Below are 22,799 nucleotides of genomic sequence, written 5' to 3'. Positions count from 1 at the left end.
TATTTACCAATAATAGAATGGTTTGGTGGTATACTGGTTACCATTCTCACCCTTCACCATGTGACTGTGGTTATATTTACCAATAATAGAATGGTTTGGTGGTATACTGGTTACCATTCTCACCCTTCACCATGTGACTGCGGTTATATTTACCAATAATAGAATGGTTTGGTGGTATACTGGTTACCATTCTCACCCTTCACCATGTGACTGTGGTTATATTTACCAATAATAGAATGGTTTGGTGGTATACTGGTTACCATTCTCACCCTTCACCATGTGACTGTGGTTATATTTACCAATAGAATGGTGTGGTGGTATACTGGTTACCATTCTCACCCTTCACCATGTGACTGTGGTTATATTTACCAATAATAGAATGGTTTGGTGGTATTCTGGTTACCATTCTCACCCTACACTTTTTAAGAATAGTTGATGGTGACCATCTACAGAATCGAAGCACCATAAATGGTTGATATTGACCATCTACAGAATCGAAGCACCATAAATGGTTGATAGTGACCATCTACAGAATCGAAGCACCATAAATGGTTGATAGTGACCATCTACAGAATCGAAGCACCATAAATGGTTGATAGTGGTCTCCTACAGATTCAATACAAAAGGGTCAACATGGATCATTTTAACATATTTTGTAGCCCATCATTCCAGCATGCTGCAAACCAAATATCAGAACCCAACACCTTTTGGTAATTGAGAAAATTGATGTTCAAAGATTTTTACACATTTGACCTCAGTGACCTTGAGCTGTGGTCAAAGTCGTTGACTAGATCAAATTTGTAAGCCATTTATCGAAACATGCTACAGGCTAAATGTCAGCAACCTGAGCTTTTTGTTGATGAGACATCATTCGAAGAATTCATCACATTTTACCTTGAAACTAAGTCAAGGTCGTTCATTTGAACAAATTTGTAAGCTCTTTATCCAAGCATGCTACAAATATAATGTCAACCCCTTCAGTCTTTTGGTCATTGAGAAGTGGTTTGAAGGTTTTAAACACATTTGACCCCTGTTACCTTAAAAATGGGTCAAGGTCATAAATTTAAAGAAACTTTGTATTCCTCCATCCTGGCATGTTTCAATTTTAATATCAGTGCCCTGGGCGTTTTGAAGAATGTGAAGAAGTTGATGTGATGTCAATTCTGTTTGTTATCTTAGCTCAACTGGTCCAAAGGAATAGTGATCTTATGCCATACCACTGCATCTGTTATCTATCCATGAACTTTTCCCCTAAAAATCGCTACTACTCGTAAACAACTTAGTCAGCAGATTTTGACCAAAATTGGTTGGAAGCATCCTTTGGAGAAGTGGAACAAATTTTGTATAAATGATGGATCCAGGTCCTTCTGTAGGATTCATTGGATTTTGCCCAAATTTGGTCTGATGCATATTTTGGGTGAAGGGGAATTAATTTTGTATAAATGGAAGGTTTTGCCCCCATGGGGTGGGAATGATTGAGTCAGATAGGGGAAACAGAGCAAATTCTTTAAAATCCTACTCTGCCCGAAATAATAAGTGGATATGGCCCAAATTTGGTATTAGGCATTCTTTGGTGAAATGGGGTAGGGGAGGGGGCGGGAGAAGCGAGTTCCAATAGAGGAAATCAATAAAATTCTTTAGCTTCTAAATTACTTTCTACACCTGTTTAGGAATGAATGGATATTGCCCAAATTTTTTGAAAAACAAATTGTCTTTGCACTTGGGGCAGGAGTTTCGAGGGCCCAATGGGAGTGTAGAATTCTAAAGAAAGAATCCTTCTTCTTTAAAAATGTCAGGATCCTGTTCCAATTTGTTCTGAAGCTATTTAGGTGAAGGAGGCTTTTGTATTAATAGTATTGCCGACCCTCTGGAGGCAGAGTGATGGGGTCCTAAACAAATTAATATCAACCGGTCAAGCAGAACCAGGACAGGGATACAGGCCCTATGGGCCTCATATCTTTATAAGGACTTTTCAATAACAGCAGGCCAAGAGTCACCATATATGACTTGTAGCTTCCTGAGAAAAAGCTCCAGTTTTATGTAAAGAAATTATGTTGATCCATGGTTCATGGTGACAGGGATCTAATTTGTTTATAGATTCTATAGATGAAGGTTGACAAGTTTTTTTGAAAAGAAATGTTTTTGATCCATATTCAAAGTTACAAGGTGAAATTTGTTGAAATACCCGAAGAACTTACTGAATCATTCTTTTTATTTATCTAAATTGACTGAAAGTTTAAAAAGTGCCCTTGATATTCAAGGTCACAGAAGTCAAATTTTCCTTCCAGAAAAGAATTCATTAGTGACAGACTGTATATATTAAACTTTGAACATTATAAAATATATTTCATTATATCAAGTTATTTACGTTTTTCTGTTAGTCCATCATTCCAGATTTGGTTTCTGTATCATTACTTAGGCCTACATAGACTTAGATAAGATTTTGGATGTATGATGAATACACATTAAGAATCTAGGCATTGTTTGATTTTGCTAATTTCCAGCAATTTTCTTCAAAGTTATGGCCCTTTCTTGACTGTGAAAAGTTTGGTTTCCACACCGTAACTTTAGAATGTCTCAATAGAATTGATTTATATTTTGCATGTATCTTTAGATATTAGAAGTATTGGTCACAAAAATCTCCATCATGTGTTAATTTACACTATTTTCCACTACAGGTTGATTTTATTTTGACAGAGTTAAGCCCCCTTACACTTAGAAAATTTCAGGCAATTTATAGCTTCTGCTCGTTATCTCAGTCAGACATTTTGAAATGAAATTTGATAAATGTATTGTGTTTTATGGAAAAGCACAGATCATGATTTTAGTTGAGTTAAGTAAGACAATATTAAATATAGTTATGCCCCCTGGACTTCGAAAATTTCAAAAGTTCACATTTTCAATTTTGTCCCTCTGGAGGCGTTCATCTCATACTGATATTTCTAGTTTTTCAAATTAGTTTAAATTAATTGGACTTAGTATTCCTATTCTGAACGTTGATGATGTTGGGGATATAAAAGCATTGAGTACCAGGTCAGTGATGCAGGCCCATTGGGCCTCTTGTTTGAAGGTACTGAAGAATAGATATATAAATGGTTAACAGAATTTTAAGTTCCATCTTGTTTGTGATACTGGTCGAACGATCATTCATCACATACTCTCGGTAAAACCCACAAGTCTTTTATGTTTCAACTTCAAGCTTGCAAACTTGATGGAAATTCCGTGGTAGGCATATCACTTTTGAATTGTAGAAGAAGTTGGGCGACCTGAAAATGACTTGGATGATGGTAGGGTTTTCATGGCAATGGCACCCGACATAGAGCAACAATTTAAAAGAAAGGAATCTGAGGAGTCAGATAGTGATGTTGATTCGACAGAACTTGTACGGAAAAACTTTCCAGAGACTTGGATCTGGACAAATATCAAGATTGGGTAATCTTTATCGTATAAGGAACAGGTTAATCAGGTTCAAATAGTCTATCATTTTGTATTATATGAAGCTTGACATGTTTAATGTTTGTATTATATGAAGCTTGACATGTTTAATGTTTGTAATTATATTGGTTGATTCTGTTTTTGTTTACCTTGTTCTCAGTTGGGAACATGACACAATGTACAAAAGTGGTCAGTATTCTGTATTAGTACATGTTACAGGTAGGTACAGTACTGGTGAATATTAAGGGGTCAGGATTACCTGTACAGGTAATAATTGAATGTTAGGATTACCTGTACAGATAAATATTATGTGTCAGTATTAATATACAGATAAATATTATGTGTCAGTATTACTATACAGATAAATATTATGTGTCAGTATTAATATACAGATAAATATTATGTGTCAGTATTACTATACAGATACATATTATGTGTCAGTATTACTATACAGATAAATATTATGTGTCAGTATTACTATACAGATACATATTATGTGTCAGTATTACTATACAGATAAATATTATGTGTCAGTATTACTATACAGATAAATATTATGTGTCAGTATTACTATACAGATACATATTATGTGTCAGTATTAATATACAGATAAATATTATGTGTCAGTATTACTATACAGATAAATATTATGTGTCAGTATTACTATACAGATACATATTATGTGTCAGTATTACTATACAGATAAATATTATGTGTCAGTATTACTATACAGATACATATTATGTGTCAGTATTAATATACAGATACATATTATGTGTCAGTATTAATATACAGATAAATATTATGTGTCGGTATTAATATACAGATACATATTATGTGTCAGTATTAATATACAGATAAATATTATGTGTCGGTATTAATATACAGATAAATATTATGTGTCGGTATTAATATACAGATACATATTATGTGTCAGTATTAATATACAGATAAATATTATGTGTCAGTATTAATATACAGATACATATTATGTGTCAGTATTAATATACAGATAAATATTATGTGTCGGTATTACTATACAGATAAATATTATGTGTCAGTATTAATATACAGATAAATATTATGTGTCAGTATTACTATATAGATAAATATTAAATGTTAGGTTTACCTGTGCAGGTAAATATCATGTGTCAGTAATGCATTATGTTAATTATATAGCTTACTTGGAACATCAGGTAAATTATATCAGATTTGTCTGTTATGTTTTTACTATATCATGCAATCTGGGCTATATACTGTTATTGTTAATCCTTATATAATATGTAATGTGGATATATATAATATAGTTACACACTGATGGGTTGTAAAGTCAATAAAATGAATGTCTTACCTGTATAGATAAATATTTAATGCCAATATGTTGAGGATCTGACAGATCTCTCTTTCGCCGTTTTTATCTGTGAAATTTAATATCATTATTTAGGTCGAGTGGGATGAACACTTCCAATTTTCCGTTACCCGATACAATCACTTCATGGGATGTTAGTGCATTTGCAATGAACAGTCAAACTGGTATTGATCTGGATCAAAGTCCCCCGTCTGTGAGTATGTGATGTATTGTACCATGTCATTGCTAGGAATCACAAATACTCCATGTACACAAGGTTTCCAATCAGAAATCAGTGACTCAAAAGGTGAAGTGATCAAATTATTTACCCTTAATACTGTGGATTCATTTTCTTTCGTGGGGGTCCAATTTTCGTTGTTTTCGTGGATGAGCAAATCCACGAATTTAAAAACACAACGAAATATGAACTACTTACTAAAGTAATTTTGGAATTTGACCAAGTAATCTTTGCCGACACCGGAAACGTCCACCGGTAATGACAGAAGCCCCGTAATTAGTCGGGAGTCGGGTAGCCCAGGAACGTCAGGCTTTCGCAGATTCAATTTCCCGGATTTTAACCACTGTGTTAACGACATGATGGATAAGATACATAATGATATGTTCATCACTGTGATTTCTTTATACTATCGTCAGTGAGTTGTGTTTTTACTTCATAATTGTTTCTGCAGATCTTGTTTACACACCTGTTTACACACATGGTCCAATCGATACGCGTGGTGTTTTCATATGACTGAGGTACACCGACTGATCAGCACACAATGTTTATCCACTGAAAACAATTGTTTCTGATAATTACCGATTGATTACACGCCTGGATATATACTGATTTGTGGTTTGATATTAATGCGAGACACAGGACGCCATCTTGGAAAAAAACGTTCTTTTATTCTTGTCATCAGTGTTAATTCCTGTGAACATAGCCTTAATACAAACAGAAAAAATTTCGACTGGAAGCAAAAAGAGAAAATTCTAACGTTTTTATTTTTTCCCACAGAATCAAAAATCCACGAATTTATGAGTCCACGAAACTGTCTAATTTGTAGAAACAACGAAAATTGAACCCAACGAAAATAAATGAATCCACAGTAGGTTATTATATGGTGTAACTTTATGTTATATGTAAGTAGATTTTTGTGTATTATAACCTGTAGGAAAATTTGTGTCGGATGTTTCAAAGCCTGCACGATATCAACTTTATGACAAATGACCAGTGACAGAGTATTTGTACCCTGAGGTATACAGTGTTCGAGTTTGTAGTTAAATTATTAGATAATGTTTAGCAGTGCCATTTGACAACTTATAACAATGTACATTTGTGAGGTTGTGAATATTTAATGTACAAAAATGATGATGAAATTATTGCAGATATTATGTTGAGCGGATGTCTAATTCATACCTGCATACCACTTTATTGTCTGACCTAGGGAAAACTGATTCAACCAGGTTTCATTTAAAAATCATCTTGGATGTGTAATTATGAATTTATGTTACAGTTGACTGTGATGAAGAATATGTTTGTAAGCCTGGATCTACCTTTCTCTGTTAAAAATGGAGAGAAGTTCAAACTTAATATATATGTTTTCAACTACTTCAACAATCCTCTGTCAGTAAGTGTTGTTCCAATCAACTGAATTCTGGTTAATATCACAGTGTTTTACCTCTGTGAAGATAGATAAATATGATGTGTACACCTTATTTCTGGTTAATATCACAGTGTTTTACCTCTGTGAAGATAGATAAATATGATGTGTACACCTTATTTCTGGTTAATATCACAGTGTTTTACCTCTGTGAAGATAGATAAATATGATGTGTACACCTTATTTCTGGTTAATATCACAGTGTTTTACCTCTGTGAAGATAGATAAATATGATGTGTACACCTTATTTCTGGTTAATATCACAGTGTTTTACCTCTGTGAAGATAGATAAATATGATGTGTACACCTTATTTCTGGTTAATATCACAGTGTTTTCCTTTAGTGAAGATAGATGTGTTGCAGTCTGTCACCTTGTTCCAGGTTGATGTGACCTTAGCAGACTCTGATGACTTTGCCGTTGTTTACTTAGATTTGAAAGGAAACGAGACGGAAAAACATCAAGCTTACACAAAGTCTGATATTCAGGTACCAGTTATATGACAAGTTCAAAGGTCAAACTCTATAAAGCATGCAGAATTTGATTGAAATATTGTGTCAATTCTGCAGTAAGCCCAGGGATTTTGATGAAATTGGCCATAAGAAAGGTTTAACTTAGATACATATAGAAGATAAACTTAAGAAATAGATGATTTGGAAAAATATGTTTTATTTCATAAATTTGTTGTGTGACATATGTAGACCATGGAACAAGCCAGCTCATAAATCAGTGCATTAAGAATATTTCATAACATGGCTGCCCTTCATACTTATAGGTAAATGATCCTTGGTTGATTGGGGCAGCTTGTCTTGACTCGGCTCAGCTCGGCTCGGCTCGGCTAGGCTAGGGTTTGATATGCATCTTCAGATGCTCAACAATTATCAAATTTACAGTTACCTAACAATATAGCCATAACATTATAGATTTAGTAATGTCACAGTATACAAGGGGAGGTAACTATTATTTAAGACTATATAGTTCGCCTTGAATAATTTGATAAAAATATCTTTCTATCTCTTGTCTTTCTAGCACATCAGAAGGAAAAAATTTAAAAGCAATAAGATAGACTGTTCATTAGATGTTTAGACGTGATAGCATATAGTCACCACCACGTCCATCTGTCCATGTTTGTCTTTCTGTCCCTCCTGTCATGGCTGCAGTTTAACTTTATTTGCCAACAGTTAAGCAAGGATCATGAAACTTGATGTGCTGTTTACCAAATCAGGGCCTGCAACCCCTTAATTACAGAATTATAATTGACCTTTGGTAAAAAATTTGGCCCAATAAATTTTGTTTTCGGGGAGCATTCATCAGTTTCACTGGTACTCTTGTTTAACCAACAAGAAGTGTAAGGATAGAGATTTCAGCCCCATCATGATTTATTATACAGTATAAACAGCATGAAGAAATTGCTATAAGCACAGTTAGCATTTTATTATTTTTAGATCACCTGGCCCAAAGGGCAAAGTGAGCTTATGCCATAGCCCATCGTCCGTCGTCGGTCAGTCGGTCCGTCCTGCGTCCATTAACTTTTCATATAAACAACTTCTTCTGAAATACCGAAAGGCGTAGAGTTATCATATTTGGCTGGATGGTTCCTGTGATGAAGCCCAACAAAGTTTGCAAAAAGAAATGACCTTGACCCATATTCAAGGTCACACAGGTTAAATGTGTTAAAACATTTAAATGACTTCTTCCAAAATACTGGAAGGCCTAGAATCATTATATTTGGCTGGAAGGTTCCTTTGATGAAGCTCAACAAAGTTTGCAAAAAGAAATGACCTTGACCTATATTCAAGGTCACAGAGGTATAATGTGTTAAAACATTTAAATGACTTCTTCCAACAGCCCAACAAAGTTTGCAAAAAGAAATGTCCTTGCCCCATAGTCAAGGTCACAGAGGTCAAATGTGTTAAAACCTTTAAACGGTTTCTTTCAATATACCAGAATGCCTAGAATGATTATATTTGGCTGGAAGGTTCCTTTGATGAAGCCCAACAAAGTTTGCAAAAAGAAATGACCTTGCCCCATAGTCAAGGTCACAGGGGTCAAATGTGTTAAACCTTTAAATTACATTTTCTGATGATCCAAAACATCTAGGATAGTGATATTATTCCAAAATAGGTTCTCAATGATGCCCAGTAATATTTGAGAACATAAATGACCTTGACCCATATTCAAGGTCACAACAGTCAAATATGTTAAACCTTTGAACAACTTCTGATTAGGCTAAAGGCTTAGGATCATAATATTTGTCCAAAAGGTTCCCTTAATGGTGCCCACATAGTGTGTGAAAAAATAGCTTGACCCATAATGATATTTAAGGTCATTGGGGTTAGATTTGGTAAAATAGTTAATCAACTTCTTCTGATTAACCAAAAACCCATCATATTTGGCCAGTAAAGGCTTATATACAAATGTCTTATTTTGGACTACTAAGGGACAGAACCCATATGGAGTAATTTGTCATATTGCTTTAAGCATCTACTGTAGAACATATGCACAGATATTGTACTGTTGGTCATAAAGATACAGGTGAGCAATACAGGCCCTCTGGGCCTCTTGTTTAATTATTATTTCCAGTTTGAAAGGTGCTGAAAAAATCACTTCTAAAATATATTGCATGTTTACAGTATAAAGCAAATACATAAAAGACCTTTTTGTTCATCAGACTTAATCCTGTGGTTTTTGTCATTGCAGGTTCCTTCCAATAGTTCTAACGGCTTCATTGTCTGGATTTCCCCAAAGAAAATTGGCAACATCAAACTACATGTCACAGCAGTATCACCAAAGAAAACTGACATCGTGGAACAAACTTTGTTGGTTGAGGTTCGTATCTTAATACTTTTTGTAATCATTTTGTTAACCAATTCAAAACAATCCTGATATTTGTTCCCAGTGTCAAAATGTTTTATCCAGATTAAAGTTAGGAGATAACTCTGCAGGGATTTGTTATCTGTTACTTGCTACAGCAAAAGACATACTCCAAAATCTTGTAACTAAGCCACCTAGTCACCAACATTATTTGCAACATTTCTATTCTTTGTGATTGGTACTTAAACAGTTTAAAAACATGAAATTGTTAATTAGGGAGAAAATATGTTTAAAATTTGAGTACGGAAAAACTCCAGTTGGTGGAAAATGGTTCAGATATTAATAGGCCTGTTTGCTAAAATTTGTATTTCTTCACATCCAAATTGAAACCTTTTTATCGGGTTACTACACTTACTGCTGATTGTACTATTGGAACACCTAGCATGTCATGTTCTAGTGTTTTTGGAAATGTTTCATCATTTTTTTCAAATATAAGCCTTAATCTGTAGATAAAACCACCCTTAAATTATAAACAAGATATCTACCTTGAAAACAAGCTGGTCCTGAAATAATCTATCAAAGTCTTTAACAAAGAATATAAATCCCATGTTGTGTTAAAACTAAGGGGATATATCCTTTCAGAATTAGACCATTTTCTGTTAATACAGTTTGTCCAATTTACACCAGGGGTTCTGCAGCAACTTTAAACATTCTGCTTCAGTTTCAGCCTTACAATTAATATACAAGGGTTATTCCCTTGATTATGTCCATGACTTGCTCTGAACTTGTTTACTGCACTAAAAATATTCAGATGGTCTTTATGGAAAATTTTGGGGAATGTTTTACATGACGTACTCAAGAAACTTGTGTATATTCAAAATGTCAAATCTTAGTACCTTAAAATTCTTGTAAGACCTGGACTGATAAAACAAATAATCAGTTGTCTTTACTTCATTATTACTATGATAACCTGATGCTGCAGGGTAGAGATTGAGAAAGGTTTAATGGCATTTAGGTGTTCAAGGTATTTACAGGGTGGGGGTTGAGTAAGGTTTAATGGAATTTAGGTGTTCAAGGTATTTACATGGTGTGGGTTGAGTAAGGTTTAATGGCATTTAGGTGTTCAAGGTATTTACAGGGTGGGGGTTGAGTAAGGTTTAATGGGTGGGGGTTGAGTAAGGTTTAATGGAATTTAGGTGTTCAAGGTATTTACAGGGTGGGGGTTGAGTAAGGTTTAATGGAATTTAGGTGTTCAAGGTATTTACAGGGTGTGGGTTGAGTAAGGTTTAATGGAATTTAGGTGTTCAAGGTATTTACAGGGTGTGGGTTGAGTAAGGTTTAATGGAATTTAGGTGTTCAAGGTATTTACAGGGTGGGGGTTGAGTAAGGTTTAATGGCATTTAGGTGTTCAAGGTATTTACAGGGCGTGGGTTGAGTAAGGTTTAACGGAATTTAGGTGTTCAAGGTATTTACAGGGTGGGGGTTGAGTAAGGTTTAATGGAATTTAGGTGTTCAAGGTATTTACAGGGTGTGGGTTGAGTAAGGTTTAACGGAATTTAGGTGTTCAAGGTATTTACAGGGTGGGGGTTGAGTAAGGTTTAATGGAATTTAGGTGTTCAAGGTATTTACAGGGCGTGGGTTGAGTAAGGTTTAATGGAATTTAGGTGTTCAAGGTATTTACAGGGTGTGGGTTGAGTAAGGTTTAATGGAATTTAGGTGTTCAAGGTATTTACAGGGTGGGGGTTGAGTAAGATTTAATGGAATTTAGGTGTTCAAGGTATTTACAGGGTGGGGGTCGAATCAGCACTAAAACTGATTTAAGTGTATTTTCTGCCAGTACAACAATAGTTGGAATGATCATGGTTGACACTTTAGATTCTCATTGGTTACGATGATGGGCACCTTGATGTGAGTTTAAAAATTTGGGTATTTAATTATAAAATAGATATGAACATACACTTATCAATATTCCTGCTTGGGTTCTTCATAAAGAACTAACAAATGGTATGTAAATCCTGACACATTATGAATGGGCAAGTGCTTCGCTGAAATACTTTTGACCTCCATTCCCCTTTTGCCTAAGAAACAATATCACAGTCACATGAACAGTTCTTGAATGAAGTCATAAAGTTTCTCTTGTTTAGATAGTTACCCAAACTATAAAATTTCATTTTATTTAAATTTTTGACTGACTTTTGTTTCTCAAAATTTTTTTTAAAATACATCACCCATTTCAAACACCATAGGAAATATAGTTCTAATGCCTGTGGTCATAAGCCAATCACAGTCAGGTAATGAACTCAAGTCTTCATCAGCCAATCACAGTCAGGTAATGAACTCAAGTCTTCATCAGTCAATCACAGTCAGGTAATCAACTCAAGTCTTCATCAGTCAATCACAGTCAGGTAATCAACTCAAGTCTTCATCAGCCAATCACAGTCAGGTAATCAACTCAAGTCTTCATCAGTCAATCACAGTCAGGTAATCAACTCAAGTCTTCATCAGCCAATCACAGTCAGGTAATCAACTCAAGTCTTCATCAGCCAATCACAGTCAGGTAATCAACTCAAGTCTTCATCAGTCAATCACAGTCAGGTAATCAACTCAAGTCTTCATCAGTCAATCACAGTCAGGTAATCAACTCAAGTCTTCATCAGTCAATCACAGTCAGGTAATCAACTCAAGTCTTCATCAGCCAATCACAGTCAGGTAATCAACTCAAGTCTTCATCACCCAATCACAGTCAGGTAATCAACTCAAGTCTTCATCAGTCAATCACAGTCAGGTAATCAACTCAAGTCTTCATCAGCCAATCACAGTCAGGTAATCAACTCAAGTCTTCATCAGCCAATCACAGTCAGGTAATCAACTCAAGTCTTCATCAGTCAATCACAGTCAGGTAATCAACTCAAGTCTTCATCAGTCAATCACAGTCAGGTAATCAACTCAAGTCTTCATCAGCCAATCACAGTCAGGTAATGAACTCAAGTCTTCATCAGCCAATCACAGTCAGGTAATCAACTCATGTCTTTATCAGCCAATCACAGTCAGGGATGGTGATGGGGAATTATCAGTATGTTAAATAGGTGATAAAATAAACTCTTTATAAAAGATTTAGTTGTCTAAAAGATCCATTAATATTTATATATTTGTATTTACAGCCAGAGGGAATCACAGAAACAGGAGCTATTTCTATGGCTATAAAACATGATGTGGACAAAACTGCTGAGTTCACCATACCAATTGCATTACCTGAAGGGACTGAAGTGGTGGCTGGATCAAGATCAAATTATGTATCTCTGACAGGTACAAAACACCTAAACTCTAATGGGTACATAATACCTTAACACTGACAGGTACATAATACCTTAACTCTGACAGGTACATAACATATTAACACTGACAGGTACATAATACCTTAACACTGACAGGTACACAATACCTTAACACTGACAGGTACATAATACCTTAACACCGACAGGTACATAACATATTAACACTGACAGGTACATAATACCTTAACACTGACAGGTACATAACATATTAACACTGACAGGTACATAATACCTTAACACTGACAGGTACATAACATATTAACATGGACAGGTACATAATACCTTAACACTGACAGGTACATAACTTATTTACACTGACAGGTACATAATACCTTAACACTGACAGGTACATAACATATTAACACTGACAGGTACATAATACCTTAACAATGACAGGTACATAACATATTAACACTGACAGGTACACAATACCTTAACACTGACAGGTACATAATACCTGAACACTGACAAGTACATAACATATTAACACTGACAGGTACATAATACCTTAACACTGACAGGTACATAACATATTAACACTGACAGGTACATAATACCTTAACACTGACAGGTACATAACATATTAACACTGACAGGTACATAATACCTTAACACTGTACACAATACCTTAACACTGACAGGTACATAACACCTTAACACTGTACACAATACCTTAACACTGACACTTACATAACATCTTAATACTGACAGATACATGTGGATATCAGCTGTCGTTTGATTAAGAATCTTCGTGTTACAGGAGACGTTATGGGGCCAACCATTGAGAACCTGGATTCACTGGTCAGACAACCTTGTGGTTGTGGAGAACAGAATATGATTACTCTCGTTCCTAGCATTTTTGTCAGGAAATATATGGAAGCTGTGAAAGATTTTGTTGATCAGTCACTTGTGGATCGTACAAACAAGTACATGGAATCAGGTAATACCAGAGATTACCTGTAAATAATCTATATCTCACCTGATCCAAGGAATCAGTTAGTTTGGCCCAGTTACAGCATTAAACATTCATCTATCATGCTGCATCCATCACTGTGCGCCATCCATAAACTTTTCTTTTGAAACACTACTCCTGCTTAATGTGATTTCAACCAAATATGGACTGAAACATCAATGGGGGTTTCGTCCCCAAATGGTCCCGGGGCTGAGGCCCCAAAAAGTAGTTTGACAATACATCCTTCATACATAAATTGATTTCCTTCAAATACAAGGGACATAAGTGCAGGGCCACAAAAGTGGAAATTAGAAAATAGTTGGTTTACACAAATTACTATCTTAATTTAAATGCTTTACAACGCCTCATATATGTGAATGAAAAAGCCCACTGAGTTAGATATTCTCACTATCCAGGGCTTAAAGCTGAGGTTTAAATGTGTGATATCACTCAACCTTTGTCATGAATTGATAACTTTTATATTTCTTCACATCGGACTTACAGGCTACCAAAGGGAGTTAAAATACAAGCACAATGATGGTTCATTCAGTGCTTTTGGAGAGAGTGATCCATCTGGGAGCTCTTGGTAAGTTTCATAGTTTTTGTTGTAAATGAATATATACTTAATCACCTGCTGTTTACTTGATGGTTTGAGAACGTGATTTACTTCATTGGACTGACCTAAGATTTACATGCCGGTGTCATCATTAAAGTAGAAATGGAAAGTTTGATTCTCCTGGTATAATTTCAGAGGTTGTGTTTAGGTTTTGTTCATGTTTTGCCCCCATTTCATCAAAACTTGGTTTGAATTTCTGTCAGTGTTTTCTGATATCATGTGTGTACTCTTTATGCAAACAGAATGAATGTTTTTCTGTTGCACCTGTACGTAATGAAACATTTCTGGTGTCATATCAATGGAAAAGCATCATTACAGGTACTACATTGAAGAGTAAGGGAGACAACTATGATTCACCTGGTATGTGTTTCAGGCTGACCGCATTTGTGGTGAAATCTTTTGCTAAGGCAAAAACATATATATCAGATGTTGTCGATGAGGACCTGATTTCTGCAAGTGCTGTTTGGTTATTGAATCAGCTAGATGAACGAGACCACACCTTTCACGAACCTGGTCGAGTGATTCACTCCGAAATGATGGTATATATCATGTGACAGAATTAGATGTTATTTATTTTAAGAATGTTGAATATTTATTTCTTTATTAAATTGTAAAACCTTAATTAATTAGTTTCAGCTGGGTTTCCTTCATACTAAATTTTAGTATGATTATGGCTGTTCGACTTTGGGCTTTATTTTTGTTGTGTGAGCAATTATCACACCGCATGATGCTGGAAATATATCCTATTGATATTTGATGAAATTTTACTGATTAAAAAATATAGGAAAATACTTTCTAAAAACTATTTATAGAAATATACAGACTTAAAACTATAACTAGAAATATACTGACTAAAAACTATAACTAGAAATATACTGACTAAAAACTATTTATAGAAATATACTGACTAAATAGAAATATACTGACTAAAAACTATTTTTAGAAATAAACTGACTAAAAACTATTTATAGAAATATACTGACTAAAAATTATTTATAGAAATATACTGACTAAATACTATGTATAGAAATATACTGACTAAAAACTATTTATAGAAATATACTGACTAAAAACTATTTATAGAAATATACTAACTAAATACTATTTATAGACATATACAACTTATAGAATAAAATCATTTTACTTGAGTGTATGAACTAAAAAGGTGTGAGGGTTCTCGGGATGGATATGATAAATTTGTGTTGCGTAGCCTCACAACATATGTTATTTCTTAACAGATCATATGTTCATGTTGTGTTTGCAGGGTGGCAGCAATACAAAGTCCACTTTGGCTGCATATATTTACTCTAGTCTGAAGGAAGGCGTGGCAGAAATGACCTTGAGAACTCCAGTAAGTTCCTAAGGACTCAATCACATGTCTTACCCATTAGATTGATAACTTGCATTAGTATTAAGTCACCTGAATATGCAGAAATGAAGTTTTAAGGTCATCTGACACAAAGGGTCAAGATGACCTATTGCTAATGTACATCATCCGTCGTCATGCACCATCTGTCGTCATGCACCATCTGTAAACTTTTTTTTTTAAAACACTACTCCTGCTTAACACCTTGGCAGATTTCAACAAAATTTGGTCTGAAAGATCATTTGGGGTGGGAAATTATTTTTTAAATTCAGAAAGTTGACTTGACTCCGAGGGACTGTGGGGCAGGGCCCCAATTGGGGAGGTTAGACAAAACCTTGCTTCAAAATGCTATGTATATTTAATGCCTTGGTAGATTTCAACCAAATTTGATCTGAAACATTCTTGCAGGTGGGTTGTCATTTCATGAATTCAGAAAATTGATTTGACCCCTGGGGGGCCTAAATGGGAAAGTTAGTCAATGATTTTGCTTCAAAACACTATTCTTCCTTAATGCTTTATTGGATTTATACCAAATGTGGTCTGAAATATCATCGTGGGAATTCAACACTATCTGCAAATTCTGTGGTTTGTTCATTCATTCAACAATTATCAGATGACCATTAAGTTCCATGGCCCTCTTGTTCATTTGTTTTTATTCACAGTGGTTCATTATTAAAAAAAACTTGTATTTGCAGAATCTTGATATCAAATTGGCTCTTGTCCTGAGTGCAATGGAAGCTGACTACATGCTGAATAAAGATACTTGGGTAGCTCAACGGAAGTACTTTCAACTGGCAATACTGGCATATGCTTTTGCCTTGGGGGAGAGTTCCTTAACATCTGATGTTCTGCAGAAACTTGAAGATCTCTCTCAGGATCAGGGTTATTAAGTTTGATTAAATTATAGCTCTCTCAGGATCAGAATTAAGTTAAAAAAGATTTGTTGAAGGATCAGAATAGAAACAATTAAGTTTGCGGAGGAATACCTCAGGATCAGAGTAATTACATGTGATTGGTAAAAATCTCTCAGGATCAGAGTAATTATGTGTGATTGGTAAAAAACTCTTAGGATCAGAGTAATTACATGTGATTGGTAAAAATCTCTCAGGATCAGAGTAATGTGTGATTGGTAAAAATCTCTAGGATCAAAGTAATTACGTGTGATTGGTAAAAAACTCTTAGGATCAGAGTAATTACGTGTGATTGGTAAAAATCTCTCAGGATCAAAGTAATTACATGTGATTGGTAAAAATCTCTCAGGATCAGAGTAATTACGTGTGATTGGTAAAAATCTCTCAGGATCAGAGTAATTACGTGTGATTGGTAAAAATCTCTCAGGATCAGAGTAATTACGTGTGATTGGTAAAAATCTCTCAGGATCAGAGTAATTACATGTGATTGGTAAAAATCTCTCAGGATCAAAGTAATTACATGTGATTGGTAAAAATCTCTCAGGATCAGAGTAATTACATGTGATTGGTAAAAATCTCTCAGGATCAGAGTAATTACATGTGATTGGTAAAAATCTCTCAGGATCAGAGTAATTACATGTGATTGGTAAAAATCTCTCAGGATTTGAGTAATTATGTGTGATTGGTAAAAATCTCTTAGGATCTGAGTAATTACATGTGATTGGTAAAAATCTCTCAGGATTTGAGTAATTATGTGTGATTGGTAAAAATCTCTCAGGATTTGAGTAATTATGTGTGATTGGTAAAAAACTCTTAGGATCTGAGTAATTATGTGTGATTGGTAAAAATCTCTTAGGATCTGAGTAATTACATGTGATTGGTAAAAATCTCTCAGGATTTGAGTAATTATGTGTGATTGGTAAAAATCTCTCAGGATTTGAGTAATTATGTGTGATTGGTAAAAAACTCTTAGGATCTGAGTAATTACATGTGATTGGTAAAAATCTCTTAGGATCAGAGTAATGTGTGATTGGTAAAAATCTCTTAGGATCTGAGTAATTATGTGTGATTGGTAAAAATCTCTTAGGATCTGAGTAATTACATGTGATTGGTAAAAATCTCTCCGGATCAGAGTAATTACGTGTGATTGGTAAAAATCTCTCAGAATCAGAGTAATTACGTGTGATTGGTAAAAATCTCTAGGATCAAAGTAATTACATGTGATTGGTAAAAATCTCTCAGGATCAGAGTAATTACATGTGATTGGTAAAAATCTCTAGGATCAAAGTAATTACATGTGATTGGTAAAAATCTCTCAGGATCAGAGTAATGTGTGATTGGTAAAAATCTCTTAGGATCAGAGTAATGTGTGATTGGTAAAAAACTCTTAGGATCTGAGTAATTACAGAGTAATTACATGTGATTGGTAAAAATCTCTCAGGATCAGAGTAATTACATGTGATTGGTAAAAATCTCTCAGGATCAGAGTAATTACATGTGATTGGTAAAAATCTCTAGGATCAGAGTAATTACATGTGATTGGTAAAAATCTCTCAGGATCAGAGTAATTACGTGTGATTGGTAAAAATCTCTCAGGATCAGAGTAATTACATGTGATTGGTAAAAATCTCTAGGATCTGAGTAATTATGTGTGATTGGTAAAAATCTCTTAGGATTTGAGTAATTAAGTGTGATTGGTAAAATCTCTCAGGATTTGAGTAATTATGTGTGATTGATAAAAATCTCTCGGGATCAGAGTAATGTGTGATTGGTAAAATCTCTCAGGATCAGAGTAATTATGTGTGATTGGTAAAATCTCTCAGGATCAGAGTAATTACATGTGATTGGTAAAAATCTCTTTGGATTTGAGTAATTATGTGTGATTGATAAAAATCTCTCAGGATCAGAGTAATGTGTGATTGGTAAAATCTCTTAGGATTTGAGTAATTACGTGTGATTGGTAAAAATCTCTCTGGATCAGAGTAATGTGTGATTGGTAAAAATCTCTTAGGATTTGAGTAATTAAGTGTGATTGGTAAAATCTCTCAGGATTTGAGTAATTATGTGTGATTGATAAAAATCTCTCGGGATCAGAGTAATGTGTGATTGGTAAAAATCTCTCAGGATCAGAGTAATTATGTGTGATTGGTAAAAATCTCTTAGGATCAGAGTAATGTGTGATTGGTAAAAATCTCTCAGGATCAGAGTAATTATGTGTGATTGGTAAAAATTTCTCAGGATCAGAGTAATAACGTGTGATTGGTAAAAATCTCTAGGCTCAGAGTAATGTGTGATTGGTAAAAATCTCTGAGGATCAAAGTTATGTGTGATTGGTAAAAATCTCTCAGGATCAGAGTAATTATGTGTGATTGGTAAAAATCTCTTAGGATTTGAGTAATTACGTGTGATTGGAAGAAATCTCTCAGGATTTGAGTAATTATGTGTGATTGGTAAAAATCTCTCAGGATCAGAATGAATAACTGTGAAAAGATCTCTAAATATCTGAGTAATCAGCTTTGATTTATTAAGATCTCTCAGGATAAATAGGTGATTAAAACAATCCTTCAGGATTATGGAAATTAAATGCAATGAATGAAGATCTCTCACAAGCTCTATGTAATTACAAATAATTACAGAAATCTCTCAGGATTATTTAGTAAAAAAAGAAGATCTTTCTCGATCAGGGTTATTAACTTAAATTAAAACAACCTCTCTCAGGATCAAAGTCAATTAATGTATCATTGTATGGTTTCATTATGCAGGTAAAATATGAGGTAGAAATTATGTAATTTACAGATGATATGATGTACTGGAGCACAGCCACACAGTCAGTCTATAAGGACAACGGTCGTCTGTACCGCAGTCTGCCTTCAGGACCATCAGACATAGAGACCGCCTCCTATGTCATCCTAGCTTACACCAAGATGGACAATGTTATAAAAGGTCAACGTGTCCTCAGGTGGCTTATGTCACAGATTAATGGAGCGGGTTCCTTCAAATCTACCCAGGTGTGGACATAGTCTTCTGATTTAGATAACGAAATGTCGAAATGTCATACAGCTATTTCAGTGATAGAATGATATATGTGTTTTTATTGAATGCATTTCCTTATGTTTTCTTTTTTAGAATGGGGGCAAAAAGTGATAATCATCCATCTTGTCACCTCTTCTGCCACCTCCCCTGTCACCTCCTATCCTGTCACTTCCCATCCTGTCAACTCCCATACTGTCAACTCCCATTCTGTCACCTTCCACTCCCATCCTGTCACTTCCCATCCTGTCACCTCCCATCCTGTCACGTGACAGGATCTGTCACCTCCCATCCTGTCACCTCCCATCCTTTCACCTTCCATCCTGCCACCTCCCATCCTGCCACCTCCCATCCTTTCACCTCCCATCCTGCCACCTCCCATCCTGCCACCTCCCATCCTGTCACCACCAATCCTGTCAGCAACCATCCTGTCACCTCCCATCCTGTCACTTCCCGTCCTGTCACCACCCATCCAGTCATCTCCTATCCTGCCACCTCCTATCCTGTCATTTCCCAACCTATGACCTTCCACTCCATCCTCCCACCTCCCATCCCGTCACCCCCTCCCCATCCTGTCACCTCCCATCCTGCCACCTCCCATCCTTTCAGCTCCCATCCTGCCACCTCCAATCCTGTCAACTCCCATCCTGTCAACTCCCATCCTGTCACCTCCCATCCTGTCACCTCCCATTCTTTCACCTCCTATCCTGTCAACTCCCATCCTTTCAGCTCCCATCCTGCCACCTCCAATCCTGTCAACTCCCATCCTGTCAACTCCCATCCTGTCACCTCCCATCCTGTCACCTCCCATTCTTTCACCTCCCATCCTGTCACCTCCCATCCTGTCACCTCCCATTCTTTCACCTCCCATCCTGTCAACTCCCATCCTGTCACCTCCCATCCTGTCACCTCCCATTCTTTCACCTTCCATCCTGCCACCTCCCATCCTGTCAACTCCCATCCTGTCACCTCCCATCCGGCCAACTCCCATCCTGTCAACTGCCATCCTGTCACCACCCATCCTGTCATATCCTATTCTGTCACCTTCCTCTCCCATCCTATCACCTCCTATCCTGTCACATCCTTTCCTGTCACCACCCATCCAACCACCTCCCATCCTCTCCTCCCATCTTCTCACCTCCCATCCTGTCACCTCCAATCCTGTCATCTCCTATTCTGTCACCTCCCATCATTTCACCTCCAATTCTGTCACCTTCCACTCCTATCCCGTCACCTCCCATCCTGCCACCTCCCATCCTGTCACATCCCATCCTGCCACTTCCCATCCTGTCACCTTCCTCTCCCATTCTGCCACCTCCCATTCTGTCACCTTCCATCCTGTCACCTTCCACTCCCATCCTGTCACCTCCCATCCTGTAACCTCCCATCCTTTCACCTTCCATCCTGCCACCTCCCATCCTGCCACCTCCCATCCTGTCACCACCAATCCTGTCAGCAACCATCCTGTCACCTCCCATCCTGTCATTTCCCATCCTGTCACCACCCATCCAGTCATCTCCCATCCTGCCACCTCCTATCCTGTCATTTCCCAACCTATGACCTTCCACTCCATCCTCCCACCTCCCATCCCATCACCCCCTCCCCATCCTGTCACCTCCCATCCTGTCACCTCCCATCCTGCCACCTCCCATCCTGTCACCTCCCATCCTTTCACCTCCCATCCAGCCAACTCCCATCCTGTCAACTGCCATCCTGTCGCCTCCCATCCTGTCACCACCCATCCTGTCATATCCTATTCTGTCACCTTCCTCTCCCATCCTATCACCTCCTATCCTGTCACATCCTTTCCTGTCACCACCCATCCAACCACCTCCTATCCTCTCCTCCCATCCTCTCACCTCCCATCCTGTCACCTCCAATCCTGTCATCTCCTATTTTGTCACCTCCCATCATTTCACCTCCTATTCTGTCACTTTCCACTCCTATCCCGTCACCTCCCATCCTGCCACCTCCCATCCTGTCACATCCCATCCTGCCACCTCCCATTCTGTCACTTCCCATCCTGTCACCTTCCTCTCCCATTCTGCCACCTCCCATCCTGTCACCTCCCATCCAGTCACCTTCCACTCCCATTCCGCTACCTCCCATCCTGCCACCTCCCATCCTGTCACCTTCCACTCCCATCCTGCCTCCTCCCATGCTGCCTCCTCCCATCCTTTCACCTTTCACTCCCATTCTGCCACCTCCATCCTGCCAACTCCCATTCTGTCACCTTCCACTCCCATCCTGCCTCCTCCCATCCTGTCACCTTCTGATCCCATCCTGACACCTCCCATCCTGTTACCACCCATTCTGTCAAGTCCCATCCTGTCACCTTCCACTCCCATCCTGCCATTTCCCATTCTGTCACCACCCATGCTGTCATCTCCCCTTTCACCTCTCATCCTGTCACCACTTGTTCTGTCACCTCCCCTGTCACTTTTTTTCACCTCCGTGTCACCCCCCCCTGTCAAATCCCATCCTGCCAATCCCATCCTGAATCAATGTCCTATCTTGAAAACCTCTCAACAGATTTGTTTCATATTTACTCCCATAGTAACATAACATCAAGTTTACACTTCTTCATTTTAAAGTGCTCAAGGATAAAGGGCGAAAGGTCATATGTGACAACTTAAGCAAATTCATCAAACAATCAAGATACTTACATATGCATAGTAGTAGACATTATTATATAATGTCACAGTCACTGTACCACCTTCTCCTAATAGTGTGACAGTTTAAAAGTTATTCCTCCTGAAATTACATCAATTTTTTTCTATACAACTTGAGTTATTCCCCCAGAAATTACTATATTTTTATGTACAACTTGAGTGATGCCCCCTGAAATTAACATTTTTTCTGTACAACTTGAGTTATTCCCCCTGAAATTACTAAATTTTTCTGTACAACTTGAGTGATGCCCCCTGAAATTGCTATATTGTTCTGTACAACTTGAGTGATGCCCCCTGAAATTAACATTTTTTCTGTACAACTTGAGTGATGCCCCCTGAAATTAACATTTTTTCTGTACAACTTGAGTTATTCCCCCTGAAATTACTAATTTTTTCTGTACAACTTGAGTGATGCCCCCTGAAATTGCTATATTGTTCTGTACAACTTGAGTGATGCCCCCTGAAATTAACATTTTTTCTGTACAACTTGAGTGATGCCCCCTGAAATTGCTGTTATTTTTCTGTACAACTTGAGTGATGCCCCCTGAAATTAACATTTTTTCTGTACAACTTGAGTGATGCCCCCTGAAATTGCTATATTTTTCTGTACAACTTGAGTGATGCCCCCTGAAATTGCTATATTTTTCTGTACAACTTGAGT

General features: G+C 36.8%; 1 protein-coding gene across 1 annotated transcript in view; it reads left to right on the top strand.

Moving 5' to 3' along the window:
• The first annotated feature begins 14,600 nt into the window (after positions 1 to 14,600).
• Positions 14,601 to 22,799, top strand: part of LOC132563065 (CD109 antigen-like) — a 32,476-nt gene continuing 24,277 nt past the window's right edge. Inside the window, exons 1-4 of the mRNA XM_060227826.1 lie at positions 14,601 to 14,698; positions 15,424 to 15,510; positions 16,221 to 16,407; positions 19,233 to 19,444. Coding sequence (XP_060083809.1) covers positions 14,693 to 14,698; positions 15,424 to 15,510; positions 16,221 to 16,407; positions 19,233 to 19,444 — 492 coding nt within the window. The 5' untranslated portion in view covers positions 14,601 to 14,692. The remainder of the gene's footprint in view (positions 14,699 to 15,423; positions 15,511 to 16,220; positions 16,408 to 19,232; positions 19,445 to 22,799) is intronic.

Source organism: Ylistrum balloti, unplaced genomic scaffold, assembly GCF_031769215.1.
Source record: "Ylistrum balloti isolate Yb309-2 unplaced genomic scaffold, AGI_CSIRO_Ybal_v1 Utg371574, whole genome shotgun sequence".
In the NCBI taxonomy this organism is placed as follows: Eukaryota; Metazoa; Mollusca; class Bivalvia; order Pectinida; family Pectinidae; genus Ylistrum; species Ylistrum balloti.
This window is presented reverse-complemented; position numbering and strand designations above follow the sequence as displayed.